The 20144-nt window shown below is 40.8% G+C and overlaps 1 protein-coding gene across 4 annotated transcripts in view; it reads left to right on the top strand.

Annotated features, from left to right (window-relative positions):
• LOC106980764 (TRPM8 channel-associated factor 1) overlaps positions 1 to 20144 on the top strand; it is a 52845-nt gene that overhangs the window by 17312 nt on the left and 15389 nt on the right. For all 4 annotated transcript variants that reach the window (XM_027075675.2, XM_027075676.2, XM_027075674.2 and 1 more), the window contains exon 2: positions 3715 to 4348. In XM_027075675.2, the coding sequence (XP_026931476.1) occupies positions 3729 to 4348 (620 nt within the window). In that variant the 5' untranslated portion in view covers positions 3715 to 3728. The remainder of the gene's footprint in view (positions 1 to 3714; positions 4349 to 20144) is intronic.

Genomic DNA, 20144 nt, shown 5'->3' on the forward strand with positions numbered 1-20144 from the left:
GAAGGAGGCAACTCCACAGGAAGAGCCCTCTTCATTCTGGTCCCCTCCTTTTCAGGTGCCGAGGCCATCTGCCTGTGTCTTTGTCACTTTTCCACAGATAGTTCTTCTCCCATGAACTAGCTGGAAAGACAGCTAGTGAGAGAAAAATGTGAGTTCCCTGCTCTGAGCATTGGAGGATCCGCACTGGCAGTGACAAGGGCCCCCAGAGGAGGGATCTGACGGGCGGCTCTTTCCGGGTGGGGCGTGTATGGGTGGCTGCCTGGGGGCTGCGTGCTGGGGTCTTATGTTGCCATAATGGGCAACTGTGGGGTGCCACAGTTTGTGGAAGTGGGGTAGGTGTGCTTTAGGGTAGAGAGCTGCACCCACAGGAGTCACAGATGGTTCCAGAAAACATCCTTTGTCATTTATCTCCTAGGTTTGCATTTATCTGTCTCCATTCATAGTTTCGTATGGCAGCGAGCATCCTTGTACATATATCTGTAATGCTGCTCTTATTTCTGTAAGCAGGGTAATCAGAAGAGGGATTGCTGGTCTGGGGACAGGCTCGGCCCTGAAACGGAGCTGCCACTCTGTTGACAAAGCAATCTGTCAGATCGCTCTCAGCTTCTCGGCCCGTCCGGCAAATTGCAGTAGTGTCCGCTTAGCCTTTTAGACATTGGGCATTATTGTCTGCCTTCACCTTCTCCGCCTTCTCCGCCTTCTCCTCCTCCTCCCTCCCTTTCTCCCTCACCATCTCCCTTTTTTGACAATCTTGTGGGCAGCATCATGCATCCTATCGTGAATTGCCTGAAAGTGAGATTGAGCATATTTTCATAGACTAAGTGGCCATTTAAATGTCCTCTTCTGTGAATATCTTCTCTTAAAAGGATAGGATTTCAGCAGATAGAAAGATGTGGGAGAGGGAACAGGAAGGAAAGAGAATCTAAAATGACAGCAGGGTATGTCCAGGGATGCCAAGTGTTCTGGAAACTGCAGAGTGGCCGGAGACATGGCTGGCAAATGGAAGGAGCAGCCCGCCCCGGAGACCTTAAACCCCAGGACAAAGGTGTCAGATTTAACCCCGTAGGAAAAGGCGAAGCTCCAGGCGGGGGTTCTCTTCTGGGAACTAATGTGATCTGTGGCTTTAGGAGAACAGAGGCCAGATCATCAAGACCCTGGTGACTTAGAAACTGGATCACTTCAGTCGAGGAATGAATTACCGAGCACCTGAACTAGGTTACTGGCAGTGTGGTTGGAAACCATGAACGATGACCTTGACAGGCCTGTGACCAGCTGGATACGGGACAGGAGAGAGAAGGGACACAACCGTGCCTGTGTGGTTTGCTGTCCTGGCTATTTGTGGACACCAGGAAGAACGGAGAAGGCACAAGCCCTTGGCAACCAATCACTTGCTGATTCTGTGGTCTCAAAGCTTCTCTGAGGTAGATGTCGCCTTAACAACTAGGGCCACTAAGCTCACACAGTTTGCCTAAGAGGAGCTAGTTTAAAGGGAAAAGAATAAATTTGGTACTTCTTTAGTTTTAGAGGCCTCTGCAAATGGTAGAACGTGCTCCTTCAGGAGGGATCTTGGGTTTATTCGTTACCTCAGAACCAGGGCCTTTTTGTCTGTGCCTTGGACCTTTACAAAGGCCCGTGGAAATATTTGAGAACTAAATGTAGTCATCGTTAGTTTTAGTGTCAGCATTGGCTCCAAAATGTGGAAACTATAAAATCAGAATCATTAGGGGCACCTGGGTATCCCAGTTGGTTACGCATCCGACCCTTGGCATCGGCACACGTCACAATCTCATGGTTCGTGAGACCCAGCCCCGCGTCGGACTCTGTGCTCTGGCAGCATGGAGCCTGCTTGGAATTGTCTGTCTCTCCCTCTGTCTCTGCTCCTCCCCCCATCATCTCTCTCTCAAAATAAATAAACTTAAAAAAAAATCATTAAATGCTTAGTCCAGTATTTGTAAATTCTAACATTAGGTTTGCTTGTTGTTCACTTTGTAAGAATTCTCTATTATGCACGTTGGCAAGTTAAATAGCTTACCCTTAACCAAATAATTATAAGCAAACATACATGTGTATGTGTGTATATACACATATAAGTATATATGTGTGTGTGTATATATATATATATATATATATATATATATATATATATATATATAGGTATGTATGTATATGAAATAAGTAATTGAAAGGCACTTAACCTGTTACTTCCTTTAATCCTTGGGAAAACCTGATGTGGTAGATACTCTTATCCCTTCTTAATGAATGAGGAAATGAGGACGGAAATGTGCTGCCCATCTCACAGTCAGTAAGCGAACAGCTGAGATTCAAGCCCTGGTAGCCTACCTCCAGAGTCCGGGCTTGGAGCCGCTTTGCCATATTGCCTTCAGAGAGAATATTCTCTGACAAGGGAAACAGAAAGTAAAGAGGTTACGGGCACAAGACTAAAAACCTGGGACTTTTCAGAAGGGGTAAGAGAAGGCTGGAAAGTAAATGGGTCAGCAGGTTGAAGATGTTGCGCTTGGCCCAGGCAGTAACGTTACTGGTGGTGACAGCCTCGGGGACTGGCCCTGTCCGGTGCCACCGGGTGGGCAGTGAGAACGGCAAGCCCTCGGTGTCCTGATGATGAAAACACATCTGCTCTTGAGGGGATCGCTCCAGTGCCGTGCCCACAGTGGAGGTCAGACTGTAGCGCATCCCAAGCAGGGAGCTCACAGGGAAGCAGCAGAGGATTTATGCGAGGCCACGGCCACAGACGTACACACCCGTCTCCACGGTGTCTGGGCACAAGTGAGAATCGGCCATCGTTTCATAATGTGTTGCATACATTCCACTTCTGGATTCAAGCCACAGAGGACTTCTGCTTTCCTCTTCTCCAGCTGTGACTGTGACCAAGGACACTTCTCAGAGGACGCAGGCTTTCCAGACTGAAACTCTGGGGTCCCCGAGCTGCACTTAGTGAGATTGGTGTGGGAGCTGAGTGGGGTGGGGACAGCATGCTGCACCAGTGTGTGTGTTTCTGGTGGCTGCTGTAAGACATTCCCACGAACTGGGGGACTTCAAACGGCAGAAATCTATTCTCTCCTGGTCCTGGGGGCACAGAAGTTTGAAGTCAAGGTACTGGCACGGTGGTTCGGTCTGCAGGTTCTGAAGGAAAATCTGCTCCTCGCCTCCCTCTCTTGGCTTCTAGTGCTCACCAGCAACCTTTGGCCGCCCTTGGTGTAGATATATCACTCCCATCTCTTAGCATTCTCCCCTGTGTGTCTTGTCTGCATCCAGATTTCTTCTTAAAGGACGTGACTCATTGAATTAGGGCCCGCTTAAATCCAGTATGGCCTCATCTTAACTGGATTGTACCTGCAAAGACCCTATTTCCAAAGAAGGTCGCATTCACAGGTACCGGGAGTTAGGACTTGAATGTATCTCTTTGGGGACACAATTCTGCCTTCATTTCTGTTTGTTTCCTTCTGTGGTAGAAAAGTGCCGGGCTCTTTTAGTTTAACCACAGGAGTTTAGGAGGACTGGTCAGGGTGCGATGCATTCTCCTGGATTGGATACCTTGACCCCCCTTGGTGAGTCCCTGAGTCATTTCATAGAGTCAGTCTCGTCTGCATAGACAGAAGAATTGCCCCAGCTGGGGGAGCAGTGAACTGTCTGGCTTGTTTATTTATTTGTTTATCTGTCCTTCCCCAAACTGAGTCTTTGATTTTCTCTCTATAGAAGCCGATCCAGCCATGGCGACTCCCTCTGCTGCCTTTGAGGCCCTTATGAATGGAGTGACCAGCTGGGATGTCCCCGAAGATGCCATCCCATGTGAACTGCTTCTCATTGGAGAAGCCTCCTTTCCGGTCATGGTGAATGACATGGGCCAGGTCCTCATTGCTGCCTCCTCCTATGGCCGAGGCCGCCTGGTGGTGGTGTCCCACGAGGACTACTTGGTAGAAGCCCAGCTCACTCCCTTTCTCCTCAATGCAGTGGGTTGGCTTTGTTCTTCCCCTGGGGCTCCCATTGGCATACACCCGTCCCTGGCACCCCTGGCCAAAATCCTTGAGGGTTCTGGGGTAGAGGCGAAGATTGAGCCCGAAGTGAAAGACTCCCTGGGGGTTTACTGCATTGATGCCTACAATGAAACCATGACAGAAAAGTTGGTCAAGTTTATGAAACGTGGAGGGGGCTTGCTCATTGGAGGCCAGGCCTGGGACTGGGCCAACCAGGGCGATGACGAAAGGGTGCTTTTCACGTTCCCTGGCAACCTCGTGACCAGTGTGGCCGGCGTGTACTTCACTGACAACAAAGGGGACACAAGTTTCTTTAAAGTCTCCAAGAAGATGCCCAAGATCCCAGTCTTAGTTAGGTAAGTGCATTTACCCCAGTGGGGATTTGGTTGCAGGTTCAAAAACAGACATGGTTCTTGTCTTTAGGTTACTCCCAGGCTAACAGAAGAGAACTTGGCACTTAGGCATTGATTCACCCTAAATCAACCAGATTTTAAAAATACCCTGAGGCACAGGAGGGTTCCTGCCTTCTAGGACCAGGCACTCAGACCAGACCATTGCTGTTGCCTCTCAAGACCAGACCACTTGGCTCTTTGAGCAGAGAAACTTCTTAGTGACCATGATGTTCCCTGACGTCTAGCTTGAAATATGTTGTTTGTGCTAAGTCTAAGAGTTAGGGGAGGATTTTATGTCTGCAGGCAAAAGACCTGATGATGGAGAATGAGGGACACCGATGATGGGTACAGAGACAGGCTACATGGAAGGTTCTTTAAGAGCACTAACCAGCCTGTTCTGTACACACTATGCTCCAGCATCTCATACAGTGCTGGACGTAAGCAGGTTTGTAGATGCTCAGTAAACATGTGTTGGCTGGTGACTGGATGGATGAATGAGGGAGAGTAGAGGCTGGTGTAGTTCCAGGAGTAGAAGAAGTGTACCAGGCCACACCCTGTTGTACATTAAAACTCACAGCATCCTTGGAGCAAAGAGCACTGGTATTTCTGACTGGTGGGAGCATGGTAAAGTAGGGTTGGGTGAGGAAGGCACAGCAGGGTTAGAACAGACATACAGATCATGGGCTGTGGCCTCTCCTTGGCATGGGACATTTGAAACAAAACCCCATATGTGCAAGGAGGAAAGACACGGCTATTCTGGGGCATGGTGATTGATCAAATTGATCAAATTTCAGTTTACCGATGACCTTCATCCTAAGGAATAGGGAGGGAAGGCTTGGCCATAATTCTCTTTCTTAACTACCTAACCCCCCTTACTTGCCTTCAAAGATGTTTTTCTCTATCAAAACCATACTTCTTTTTTCTTTGGCTCTACCTAAATCATTTCTCATCATCAGTGATTCTGAATTGCGGGTGGAGCTCAGTTGTGTGTGTGTGTGTGCACTCATGTATGTGTATGCACACGTGTAAAATCAACTGGAAGACTGATGCTTGAGGGAAAATCAGAGTTAATAAGGCAAGTATGCAGACTCTGTTGTGGAGATTGTGGGTTTTAGTTTTGGTTGTTAACTAGGTGAGACGGCATCACAATCATTGACTGTCTTTACTTCTACAGGTAGCTATAGCAAAGCGTTGCTCATATGTTAAGTGGGTCATTTTAGACGTGTAGATGGATTGAAGATGGCAATACTGATTTTCCTGAGCTGAGCGTGTGCATGTGTGTGTGTGAGGGAGAGAGAGAGAGAGGCGTGAAATACTGATTAAATGCATACGTTGAGATTAGTATGGGAAAAGAGAAAACAAGAACCCTCTCCTCCTCTCCCCATAGTTTTAATATTCACTCTCTTGTAGCCAAGGCTGAAAAGTAGACGTTGAGGGATATTTCTCCCACCTGATGTTATTGCAGTTGCTAAACTATATATTTATCCACATTCATTAATTATAAACCTAAATCTGGGGCCCCTGGGTGGCTCAGTCAGTTGAGCATCCAACTTAGGCTCAGGTCATGATCTTGCAGTTCATGAGTTCCATCCCCACATCAGGCTCCGTGCTGACAGCTCAGAGCCTGGAGTCTGCTTCAGATTCTGTCTCCCTCTGTCTCTGCCCCTCCCTTGCTCGTTCTCTCCCTCTCTCTCTCTCTCAAAAATAAACATTAAAAAATTTTTTTAATTATAAACCTAAATTGAGTGAATTTTACTTTATGTAATTAGACCTTAATAAACCTTTAAAACTAGCATTTTTATTTATTTTATTTTTTTTTTTTTAATTTAAATTCAAGTTAGTTAATGGGTGCCTGGGTGGCTCAGCCCATTGAACGTTTGACTATTGATTTCAGCTCTGGTCATGATCTCACAGTTTGTGGGTTCAAGCCCTGCACTGGGCTCTGTGCTGACAGTGTGGAGCCTGCTTGTGCTTATCTCTGTCTCTCTCTCTGCCCCCTGCTCCCCCGTTCATGATCTCTCTCTCTCTTTATCTCTCTCTCTCTCAAAATAAATAAACATAAAAAAATACAATAAAATAAATTTAAGTTAGTTAACATACAGTGTGGTATTGGTTTCAGGAGAAAAAATAGATTTTTTAATAGGACTTTAAAAAAAATAATCAGAGACAATCAGATTCATGTCCAAGGATATGCAATGCAGCACTATTTGTAATAAGGAAGAGTAGTATAGCTAAATAAATTAGAGAATTATTAACCAACCATTAAAACTATTTCCAAGAATATAGTTTTAGGCATGGGGAAAAGGGCATGGAAAAAACCTCTCAGGGGGTACTATGAAATGAAATAAAGTAGGATACTAACCTGTTATTCAGTATGTTCCCACTTCTGTTCAAAAAATATAGCTATGTGTAGAAAATATTATCAAAGGAGAAGGGCATAATATCACTTCACACATACAAGAACATTAAACACAAGAAAAATAATTTAGAAGTCCTGTTAAAGATCTTCCACATCTATCAATGCACCATTCTATGACATAAACAAAAAATATAAAACCAAATTTAAGTCTCTTAGTTCAATTTTTTTGACATCTCTGATATACATATAAATGTGTGTGTGTGTGTGTGTATTGCCAATTGCCAATACTTTTGAATTATGTATCTTCTTCCTGGATGGTCTTTTAAACCACTTTTTCAATATTGTGGGATCTATTATTTTTTTAATTTTCATTTTATTTAAAAAAATTTTTTTTAAGTTTATTTGTTTTGAAAGAGAGACAGCACGTGCATGAGCAAGGGAGGGGAAGAGAGAGAGGGAGACAGAGAATTCCAAGCAAGCTCCCCGCTGTCATTGTGGAGCCCAGTGCAGGGCTTGATCTCACAAACCAGGAGATCATGACCTGAGCCAAAATTAACAGTTAGATGCTTAACCAACTGAGCCACCCAGGCGCCCCTAATTTTCATTTTAAAAAGTAATGTCATAAACTCACAATACAACTCTTTTCATCTTCATATATTATTTTCCCCATTCATCCATAATTTTACATCATTGTCCTCTTAGTATACATGCTAGTTTGAATTCTACTCACGAATATTTTTCATTCTATATAATCTTTAAAGTTATATTTGATTCACTTCATGAGAATGCAGTGCATACACCATATTTATTTAATCATTTGCCTGCTGTTGAGCATCTGGATCTTTCTCTACTCTTGTTCTTATAGGTAGTACTGCAGAGAATATCTTCAAAACATTTTAGAAGTATTAGACAATACAAGACACCAAGATGATTCTATTAGAATTCAAGGGAGATTATTTCCATCACCGGCTGAGCGAGGTTCAGATGGAAAGCCCCTGTGGATTTAGTTACTCTGCCAAAGTATCTTATTTATTTTTAAACCCTCATTTAAACATAAGAGTGTGAATTAAGCTAACCTTAATGTTATTACTTGCATATTTCTTACTAAATTAAATTCTACATACGATCCTGGGATCCTCTTAGCCTTCTAAAAGAGTAAACTGTCCACAGGTTGTTATCAAGATGAATCACATTTTTAGCAGAGGAAGAGTCTAATTTATGATCAGAAAAATAATATCCCTAAGTAATAAAACCAGATGATCTACTTTTAGCTGGGTGAGAATAGCCACAGTTGTCAGGACATGAGCCTCCTAGTCACTGCCCTGGTTTCCTGCCTGGAAAGCAAAGCGTCATCATCTGCATTTAGAACACTAGCCTCCATGGGCCACCTGGGTGGTTCAGTCGGTTAAGCTTCTGACTTCGGCTCAGGTCACCATCTCATGGTTTGTGAGTTCAAGCCCCACGTCGGGCTCTGTGCTGACAGCTCAGAGCCTGGAGTGTGCTTTGGATTCTGTGTCTCCATTCTCTGTCTCTGCTCCTCTCCCGTTTGTGTTCTCTCTCTCTCTCTCAGAAATGAATAAACATTAAAAAAAATTTATTTTAAGAAAAACACTAGCCTCCACGTGCCCTGTAAGACCAAGCCACATGTAGGCTGTTCCCTGAGAGATTTCTACTCTCCTACCAGCTTCATTCAGTGCCTCGATTGCACCTTGGCTCTGAGGCCAGTGGCACTGCACTTTATGTGCAAAAGAAGCCTCACCTTCTATTAAGTATTTCATTTGAAAAACACTGGGTCCATTGTCATAAACTACCTGGTCCCGTTGCAGGACTCAATATTCATATAACCTGGAAAAGGCCCAGATTTTAGAGTAGGCAGACTTCAGTAAGTTCCCAAGCTCTGTCTGGTGCATGTGCTATAACCTGGTGTTGGAGCCACCCTCTCTAAGCCTCATCTTCAAAGTGGGATTAACAATGACTACCTTTCAGGGTGGTTGTGAGGATTAAATGAATGAAGAAAACATGCTCAAATACCTAAGGCACTTTAATTATTCTGACATCCAGCCTCCACACTATGGTATGTAAGTTGTAGGATGCCATGAATATCATCCCCAACCACTGATGATTACCTAGCATCCATCATTATGCTGCTTTACCCCAGGTCATGTGTGTTCTCCGAGTTGTGTAAAGTATTGGCCTTTTAGGAAATTATTTATTTATTTTGAGAGAGAGAGAGAGCGAGAGAGCATGTGCATATGTTCGCATGCAAGAGGAGAGGGGCAGAGAGAGAGGGAGAGAGAGAATCCCAAGCAGGCTCCAGGTGGTCAGCACAGAGCCTGACACCGAGGCTCCATCCCACCAACCTTGAGACCGTGACCTGTGCTGAGATCAAGAGTTGGACGCTTAACTGACTGAGCTACCCAGGCACCGCAAATATTGGCATTTTTACTCATGTTTCCATCTACTTCCTCTACCAAACTGAAGCTGCATCATCATGATCAATTGCCATATTTTATCCTCTTTATACATTTAATAAAACAGGTACTAGGGACCGAATTGGCTCCACCAATAAGAGATGTGATGTAAATTAAACGCATCATTAGATGATCAACCTAGGGAGGTTTAGGAGAGGAGGAGGTTAGGGAGACAAACCAGAATAGTTTGTCTGGTCCCTCTTTTAAATTTTTTTTTTCAACGTTTATTTTATTTTTGGGACAGAGAGAGACAGAGCATGAAAGGGGGGGGGGGGCAGAGAGAGAGGGAGACACAGAATCGGAAACAGGCTCCAGGCTCTGAGCCATCAGCCCAGAGCCTGACGCGGGGCTCGAACTCACGGACCGCGAGATCGTGACCTGGCTGAAGTCGGACGCTTAACCGACTGCGCCACCCAGGCGCCCCTGGTCCCTCTTTTAGATAAGAAGTCCCTTATCTCACTTTTACCAAAATCTCAGGCTTCTATTACAGAGTTCTTTTAAGGAATGTTGTTCGTTCATACATTTATATAGCCAGCAATTTACTGAATATATTCTATATCCCAGGCAGTATTTTGTATGTCAAGACAATGATTTCCAAAGATCTAGTAATTAAAAACACAGAAACCTTCAGTAACAAGACCTGGAAGAATTTACAAAAAACAAATAACTGTGTTAGGAAGAGGGCTGTGATACTGAGTTTCACTGGAACCTGGAAACCTGTGATCTTCCTGCCAGTATATGCAGCAAGACATGCTTGGCATGCAGTTTCACCTCTTCTTCCCTCTTCCCACTTCCCTGGAAAGTGCTGGAGTAGAACATCCTTGTCCTTTTAGCTATTACTCCATTGAGACTGGTTTTCTGTCTACGGTGATCCCCATATATATTCAGTCATCAGAGATGCATAGAAAAGAATGTTATACCAATGGTCGTGCTCTCCAATGTCTGCATGCTCCAAGTTCCTTGGCCCTGTGAAACCTGAATTGACGAACCTTACGCAGATATTAATTAATAAGCTTACTTATAACAAGGATCCACAAATCGTTGGAGGTCATTGCTTGTTACATGTTAGGAATATTCAGAATGCTAACTATAGAATTTTTATGTCAGGATCATGGCGGGCGTGGTGGGGGTAAATATCCTCACCTAACTCCTACTCTGTCCTCACGGCATGCTTAGTTATGTAGGCTAAAATGGCATAAACTGGCTCTCAAAAAATAAACAAGACATTTCAGAGAGCGAATCCAAGTGGAAAGACAGGCCACGTTAGAAGAGTAATTGCTAGGGGCTCCTGGGGGCTCAGTTGGTTGAGCTTCTGACTTCTGCTCAGGTCATGATCTTGCGGTCCGTGAGTTTGAGCCCCGCGTCGGGCTCTGTGCTGACAGCTCAGAGCCTGGAGCCTGCTTCGCATTCTGTGTCTCCCTCTCTCTTTCCCTCCCCCACTCATACTCTGTCTCTCTCTCAAAACTAAACATTTTAAAAATGTTTAAATTAAAAAAAAGAGGAATTGCTAAATCACAATTTAGATTGCTTTCCCTTTTTTTTTTAACGTTTATTTATTTTTGAGACAGAGAGAGACAGAGCATGAACGGGGGAGGGTCAGAGAGAGAGGGAGACACAGAATCGGAAACGGGCTCCAGGCTCTGAGCTGTCAGCACAGAGCCCAACGCAGGGCTCAAACTCACAGACAGCGAGATCATGACCTGAGCTGAAGTCGGCCGCTCAACCGACTGACCCACCCAGGCACCCCTGCTTTCCCTTTTTATGAACATTTTCTTCCAGTTTCAAAATACATGCTTGCTGGAAAATAACAGAAATAATCCAGAAGTAGGCAAAGTAAAAAGGGAAAGATCTTCATCTCTGCCTGTCCCTCTGCCCCTGCTGATTTGTTCCTCCAGAGTTTGGACTCTATCTTTTCTGACTTTTCCCCCATTTGTGTGGGAGGACGGTGTGGAAGAGCTGGGGGAACAGAGAGACAGAGACAGAGACAGAGAAACCTGAAACTTGGTTTTCCACTTAATTATCTTGAACATTTTCCACGTGCATCTTTCTGATAATGTGCATCATCCTTCAGAATGGCTGTATAGCGTTTTGCGTTGGATTGTTCCATAAGTCATTTAACTATACGCCTGTTAGCACACAGTAAAGTTACTTTCTAATTCTTCTGTAAATAAAGATATAATGAATATCCTTTCACTGAAACCCACACAGGCTGGATATACACTTATTCATTTTAAGTGCTTGGCAGTTTCCTTTTAGAAATTTCTTATTTTGGAAATCTTCAAACGTATATATTCTTAGAAATAGAAATAAGAGCAGTGAACAAACACGTATCCGTCACCCAGCCAGTGCAATTCTCAACTACCAGCTAACTGTCTCCACTCACCACCTTCCTACCCCTTTCCTCCCTCTTCCAGTTTGTTTTGAGCAAGTCTCTGACATTGCATCATTCTGTCCATAAAATAGTGTATCTCTAAAAGACAAGGACTGATCTTTAAATATAACCACACTACTGTTATCACATATTTTAAATAGCATTACTTTTTCTGACCTAGCAGAATATCAGTAACAATATCATTTTTTGAGAGCATTCTGTAAGTACTCTCTCTTACGTACATATGTCTAAATTTATCCCTTAGAGAAACTGGATTATTCATATTCTCCATAAATTACTTAATTTTTGCATACTTGATCTAAAAGAGATCTCTAAGACAACTGTTCCAAACTCCCACTGAGATTTTAAAACTGAACTTGGCTTTTATTTCCCATGTTTTAAAGCTATATTTTGGTATCATGAAAACTCCTGAGTTTTTTTCATGGTGTGTACATTTTGTCAGAACATACCCTTTCTAGCAACTGGTGTTTTTCACCTTGAATTCTATTTTGTCTAGTATGTAGTTACTATTCCCTATTTTTTTTGTTTTGCTTCTCTTTTTGTTTTGTTACTCTTTCTATTTTTTTTTCTAAAAGTTGTCTCTTAGTGTAAATCTGATTTTTTAACCTAATCATAGTGCCTCTGCAGTTTACAAGGTAAATAATCCATTTATATAATAAAAAAATTGATGTTCTAGATACTATAATCTTGCTCAATATTTTGTTATACTTTCTCATTGCTTCTTTTAAAATTTTCGTTTACAGCCTTTTGCTCCATTGGTTGAGTTTCTTTTTCTCGTCTCACTATTTGGAAATTACACAGGATTTTTCTATTCTTCTTGTAGCTATCCTTAATTTTTTCCCACATCTTTATGTAAAATTTTTCACACTTATGGGAACATTGCAAGAATAATGTAATGATAACCATACCCTTCACCTAGATACGTCAGTGACTAGATTTTGTCACATATACTGTATAAACACACAGAAACAGATTACTTTGCCTAACCATTCGAGAGAAACCTATAGACGGAGTAACACATCACATCTAAATACTTCAATATATATCTCCTAGAGACAAGGGCATTTTCCAGTATAACCATAATACAATGACCTAAAAAAAAAAACAAACGGTGCCATTGATACAACACTATTATTTAATGTCCATGTTCAAATGTCTGCAATTACCCCAACAACATCTTTTTTAGATTTTTTTTTTAATATAGGATCCAACCAAAACATTTGCCAGCTTTTCTTATCTTTCAGGACACTGGTGTTTTTGAAGCATCTAGCCCAGCCATTGTGTGGAATGCCCCTCAGTTTGGATTTGTCTAATTATTTTCTCATGATTATATTCAGTCAAACATTTTTTGGCAAGAATACTACATAGGTGACATTGGGCTCGTTACAAGGTATCGAATTGGGAGGCATATGACATCAGTTTTATTGTTACTGGTGATGACAGAATTGACTATTTAGTTAAATTGGAGATTTGCCAGATTTTCCTAGTGTAATAGTGCCTTTCCCCCCTTTTAACCAGTTTAACCTAAAGTGTGACAATTTGAGAGTATTAATGTCCTGTTCACCAGCAACCTTCCACCCAGTGGTTTTAGCACTAGTTGATGATCTGTGCCCGGGTCAATATTTACAAAAGTGATTACTTCTACTGCACACGGGTACTTCCTGCCCCTTTCTTAAAGATTCATGTCAAACATCACCTCTTCCAGAAAACCTCTCCCACCCTCTCCCATTCTGACATGGATGTCTCTCTTCTGAGCACCTGTAGCAACCTGACCTTCTAGTTGAATGTAGGTTTTACGTGTAGATTTCTGCCAGAATTGGTTGGGATCCCTCCCTACCCCCACAACATTTGTTGTTGATTTTTTGGTGGTTTTAAAATTTTGCTTGAGTACCACCCTGTACTCATAGACCCTTTTATATTTTTTTGTTTATTTATTTTGAGAGACAGAGAGAGTGCGAGCAGGGGGTGGGCAGAGAGAGGGAGAGAGAGAACCCCATGTAGGCTCTGTGCTGACAGTGCAGAGCCGGATGTGGGGCTGGAACTCATGAACCATGAGATCATGACCTCGGCAGAGACCAGGAGTCAGATGCTTAACCAACTGAGCCACCTAGGCGCCCCACACATGGACCCTTTTAAAAAAAATCAAATATAAATCATTTATAGTGTGTGTTTTTTGAAGGTCATACTGTCTCAAATTTGGCAAGTGCAAAGCCCTATTAAGCTAACTCCTAAATCATTTGACATGCCCCATCAGTTTTCTTGTATTTACTCAGTGTCTGGTACAACAAGACGTTGCAGGTTCATGTTGTCCTTTTCTAGTCCAAAACCAGATTCAGCCATTTCTTCAAGAATTCTTAGTTCCTTTTGGTGGTGAATGGTATTTAGAAACTATGGTCATCACAGTGTACTCACTGCTGTTGGACTGTCCTCATTCCTGGGCTCCTCAGAAGACAGCCAGGAAATATTGATCTCATAATCATAAGTTCATACTGATACCCCTAGTTTTAATCCAAAACCACAGGGAAGATTCCCTGTTTGTATCTTCCGTCTCCCATAATGTGAATACTGGTTTCCACAACTTCAGTATTTACTCATTAGTTCAGTCCTACAGTGCGCACAAAATAATTTCATGATTACTATTCCCACAGTATAGCCAAGAGCATAAATAGTAAGTTTTAAAGACTTCTTTGTATTTATTTTTATCCTCAGAATATACTTCACTGAGCGTAGAATGTCCGAGTACTGTGTTCAGAAGGTACTTGGATTGTTTGTTTTCATTTAGTCCTACTTTAATTTAATGTGGGTTTTTGCCTATATTTGCTTATTTAATTTTATTTTTTGAATGTATTAAGTACTGACATGGTTGTAACAGCAAGGTACACTTATTTATTTTTTTTAAGTTTACGTATTTATTTTGAGAGAGAGAGAGAGCATGCACGAGTGGGGGAGGGGCAGAGAGAGACGACCTTAAGCAGGCTCTATGCCAGGTGCAGAGCCTGACAAATGTAGGGCTTGATTAACCTCCATGAGATCATGTCCTGAGCTGAAATCAAGTGTTGGACTCTTAACAGCCACCAGGCTCCTCTATACATAGTATGTTCTGATCACAGTGGTACTGCACTAGAAATTAATGGGATAAACATATCTGGAATATCTAAATATTTGTAAGTTAAAAAATACACGAATACCCTACAAGTCAAAAAAGAAATTGCCAAGGAAATTAGGAAATGTTTTCAACTGAATAAAAATGAAAACACAACGTGCCAAAATTTGTGTAATGTAGTTAAAGTAATACAGAGAAAGAAAGGTATACTTTTAAATGCTTTTATTAGAAAAAATGAAAGGCTTAAATTCAGTGGCCTGAATTTCCACATCAAGAAGCTAAAAAAAGAGGAAAAGAAAAGAAAGAAAAGAAAAGAAAAGAAAAAAGAAAAACCTGACCCAAAATATGTGGAAGGAATAAGAAGATAATAAAGATGAGAGCAGAAATCAATGAAACAGGAAGTAGAAAAACAAAAGGGAAAATCAGTAAAAACAGAAGTTGGTTAGTTGGAAAAAATCAATAAAGTGATAAATCTCTAGATACATTGATCACAAAAACAAGAGATGAATACAAATGATAAATTCCAGGGATGGAATACAGATGATTAATATAGATCCTACAGACATTAAGATATAAGGGAATATTACAGCTGTATGCCAATGCATTTGACAGCTTTCCACAGAGAGACAAACTGCTAGAATTGACACAAGAAGAAACAGAAAATGTATGTTAAAGGAGTTGAATTCTAATTTAAAACATCCCGATACTAAATGCAATCTGGTATCCTGGATTGGATCCTAGAAAATATCAGTGGGAAAAGGTGAAATTTGTGTAAAGTCTGGAGTTAAGAGCATTTTACTAACTTTAACTTACTAGTTTTGGCAAACGTACCATAACTGTGTAACATGTTAACATTTGGAAAACTGAGTGAAGGGTATATTGGAACTTGGTACTATTTGCAACTTTTATGGTTTTTTATTTTAAAATAAAAATTTTATTTAAAATAAACAACAATGCAAAAAAAAAAAAATAAGGAGATAGCTTCACTGATGAATTTTACCAAACATTCAAAGAACAAAAGATACTAACCCTACATAAACTCTTCAAGAAAGCAGAAGAGGAGGAAACTTTTTGCAACTTAATTCATTACACTAGTATTTCTCTGATACCAAAACCGGAGAAAGACATCACAAGAAAACTACAGAACAATGTCCCTCATGCGGATGCAAAAATTCTTAATAAAATATTGTAAAAAGAATAAAAGTAATATATAAAAAGGATACTACATCATGGCCAAGTATGGCTTATCCTGGGAATGCATGGCTGGTTTAACACTCTACCATGGAAGTAATTCATCATACTTTTTTCTTTAATGTTTACTTACTTTTGAAACAGAGAGAGACCAAGCATGAGCAGGGGAAGGGCAGAGAGAGAAAGAGAGAGACACAGAATCCGAAGCAGGCTGAGCTGTCAGCACGGAGCCGGACGTGGGCCTTGAACCCACAAACCATGAGATCATGACCTGAGCGGAAGTTGTACACGTAACCGACTGAGCCATCTGAGCACCCCAGTAATTCACCATATGAGCAGAATGAATGAGAAAACCATATAATTCAGTACACATGTGCGCGCGCGCGCACACACACACACACACACACACAAAAGCATTTGACAAAATTCAGTACCAAATCATAATATTTTAGCCAACTAGAAATAAAAAGGAACTTTTTCAATATTGTGAGAATCATCTTTGAAAAAGCTATAGCTACGAATGTACTTAATAGGGAAATACCCTAAAATTGAAAACAAGGCAAGGAAGGATATCTGCTGTCACTGCTTTTATTCAACACTGCACTAACGATCATAGCCAGTTCAGTAAGGCCGGTAAAAGAAGGCACAGAGATGAAAAATTAAGAAGTAAACCTATGTTTATTAGCAGAAAACATGAGATCTATGTAAAAAAAAACACTCTTTAAAACTACAAAAAAAGCACTATGATAATTGAAGTTAGTAAGGTTGCAAGATACAAGGTCAATAAAAATCAATTACATTCTTATATACTAGCAGCCAAAAATTGACAATTGAAATTAAAAATAATCCAATAAAGATAGGACCCCAAATCATGAAATACTAATGAATAAAGTTAATGAAATGTTTTAAGACCTATATCCTGAAACTATAAAACATCACTGAAATTAAGTAAAGCCTAAAGAAATAGAGAAATACACCAGATTGATGAATCAGAACACTCAGTAATTTTAAGATGTCAGTTTTCCCCCAAATGACATAAAGATTCAATGCAATCCCAACCAAAGTTCAAATGGACTCTAAAATTAATGCAAATGAAAGGAACTAATATAACCTAAGTTCAAGACTTACTAGAAAGCTAAAGTAATCAAGATACCGCGGTGTTGGCATAAGGACAGCCATACAGATCAGTGAAATGACTACACGTGGTTCAGAAATAGGCTCACAGATCCATGCTCAATCTTTTCAACATATGGTTCTGGAGTAAATGGATACCCTTATGGAGAAAAGGTGAATCCTGACACTTATCCTGCTCCATACAAAACAAATAACTAAAAAGATCTGGCCCTAAAAGCCGAGGCTAAGATTCAAAACCATCTTTTCTTTTTCTTTTTCTTTCTTTCTCTTTCTTTCTTTCTTTCTTTCTTTCTTTCTTTCTTTCTTTCTTTCTTTCTTTCTTTCTTTCTTCCTTCCTTCCTTCCTTCCTTCCTTCCTTCCTTTTCTTTCTTTCTTTCTTTTTCTTCCTTCCTTCCTTCCTTCCTTCCTTCCTTCCTTCCTTCCTTCCTTCCTTCCTTCTTCCTTTCCTTTCCTTTCTTTTTTCTTTCTTTTTCTTTCTTTCTCTTTCTTTCTTTCTTCCTTTCTTTCTCTTTCTTCCTTTCATCCTTCCTTCTTTTTTCTTTTTCCTTTTTTATGTCAAAAACTTCTAAATGAATGCACAGGAGAGATTATCTGTGACCCTGGGTTAGGCAAAGGTGGACTAGATAGGACACAAAAAGTACATGAGCCATAAGAGGAAATGATTGATAAATTGAGCTTCATAAAATTTTAATAACTTCTGAAGTTCAGTAGATAATATTAAGAAAACAAAAAGGAAAGAGAAAAGAAAGAAAGAAAGAGAAAGAAAGAAAGAAAAAAGAAAAAAAAGGGAGAAAGAAAACAAAAAGGCAGGCTATAGACTAGAAAAATTATTTGCTGTGTTTGTATCTGACAATGGATTTGCATTCAGGATACATAGAGAACTCTTACATCTCAATAAGAAGACAAACGATCCAATAAAAAAAATAAAAGGACAAAATATTTCAACATACTTCATGGAAGATAAGCTATGAAAGGCCAGTAAGCCCATGAAAAGATTCTCAATATTGTTAGTGATCAGAGAAATGCAAATTAATGTCACAATTAGATACCATACACCCCACTAGAACTGCTCCTAAAAAGACTGACAAGAAGTGTTTGGTAATAATGTGGAGCGACTGGAGCTCTCATACATTACTGTTGGGAATGTACAGTTGGAAAACAGTTTGGCAATTTCTTATCAACTTAAACCTACTCTTCCCATACCACTCAGACATCTCATTCCTAAGTATTTATCCAGAAGAACAGAAAACACGTCCACACAAAAATTCTGCACATCATTGTTCATGGCAGCAAGCCCCCAACTGGAAGCTACCCAAATGTTCATCAACAGATGAACAGATAAACAAAATGTGACATATCCACCCAGGGACATACTACTCAGCAGTTAAAAAAAAGGGGGGGGACAGATTACTGATAGGCTTAATAATATAGGTGGCTCTCAGAAATGTACTCTAAGTGGAAGAAGCCAAATGCAAGAGTATCTACTTTGTGATTCCATTTATATGAAGTTTCAGAAAAGGCAGACCTAATCTACACTGAAAGCCAGCATGTCAGTGGTTGCCCGGGGACTGAAGTGACCGAAATAGGGCAATAGATAGCTTTATGTGGTGATGGAAATGTTATGTATTTTTATTGTGATTATACCAGTGTATAAATGTAACAAAATCTCATCAAGATGTACACTTTAAATGGATGGATTTTAACACATGTCTACGAGGTTGATTTTTTCAAAGTTGGCATATTCAACACAATATCAAAAGAGAACAAAGTGGGACTCACTATACTTGAGACTCACAGTAATCAAAAGAGAAAAGAGTGTGGTATTCGTGAAAGAACAGACAAACTGAATGGAATAGAGAGCCCAGAAAGAGACCCACATAAATCTGGTCATCTGATCTTTGATAGAGGAACAAAGGCCATACAATGGAGCAAAGAAAGTCTTCAAAAATGATGCTGGAACTGGACATCCACAGGCAAAAAAATGAAACCTAGGCACAGACCTTATAGCTTTCATAAAATAACTCAAAATAGATCACAGACCTGAAGGTAAAACACAGAACTGTAAAACTCCTAGTAGATAACATAGGAAATAATCCTAGATGATCTTGACTATGGCTATGACTTTTTAGCTATAATACCAAGGAAACATGAACGTGATCATGGGTAGGCTGGGCTTCATTAAAATTGAAAACTTCTTGGGGCGCCTGGGTGGCTCAGTCAGTTGAGCATCCGACTTCGCTCAGGTGATGATCTCACGGTCTGTGAGTTCGAGCCCTGCATCAGGCTCTGTGCTGACAGCTCAGAGCCGGAGCCTGCTTCAGATTCTGTGTCTCCCTCTCTCTCTGGCCCTCCCCCCATTCATGCTCTGTCTCTCTCTGTCTCAAAAATAAATAAATGTTAAAAAAAATTGTTATAAAATTGAAAACTTCTTCTCTGCAAAAGTCAATGTCAAGAGAATGAGAAGACAGGCCACAGACTGGGAACACATATCTGCAAAAGGCACATCATATAAAGCATTATCATCCAAAATATATAATGAACTCTTAAAATAACAATAAGAAAACAATATAATAAAATGGTCCAATGACCTTAATAGACACCTCACAATAAGATGTACAGATGTAAGATAATCCTATAAAGATACTTCATATCACATGTCATCGGGGAAATGCAAAGTAAAACAATGAGCTGTCACTACACTGAAAATCCAAGACATTGACACCACCAAATGCTGATGAGGATGTGGAGCAACAGGAACTCTCGTTCACTGCTGATGGGAATGCAACATGGTACAGCCACCTTCGAAGACAGTTTCACAGTTTCTTACAGACTAAACTACTCTTACCATATGATCTTGCAATCACACTCCTTGCCGTTTACCCAAAGGAGTTATATCCACACAAAAACATGCAAGTGGATATTAGTAGCAGCTGTGTTCATAATTGCCAAACGTAGAAGCAACCAAGATGTTCTTCAGGGGGTGAATGAGTAAGTAAATTGTGGTACATTCAGAAGTGGGGTATTATTCAGTGCTAAAAATAAATGAGCTAATAAGCCATGAACAGACATGGAGGAAATTTAAATGCATGATTAATGTATGATTGCGACTG

This window comes from Acinonyx jubatus, chromosome A2, assembly GCF_027475565.1.
Source record: "Acinonyx jubatus isolate Ajub_Pintada_27869175 chromosome A2, VMU_Ajub_asm_v1.0, whole genome shotgun sequence".
Classification (NCBI taxonomy): Eukaryota; Metazoa; Chordata; class Mammalia; order Carnivora; family Felidae; genus Acinonyx; species Acinonyx jubatus.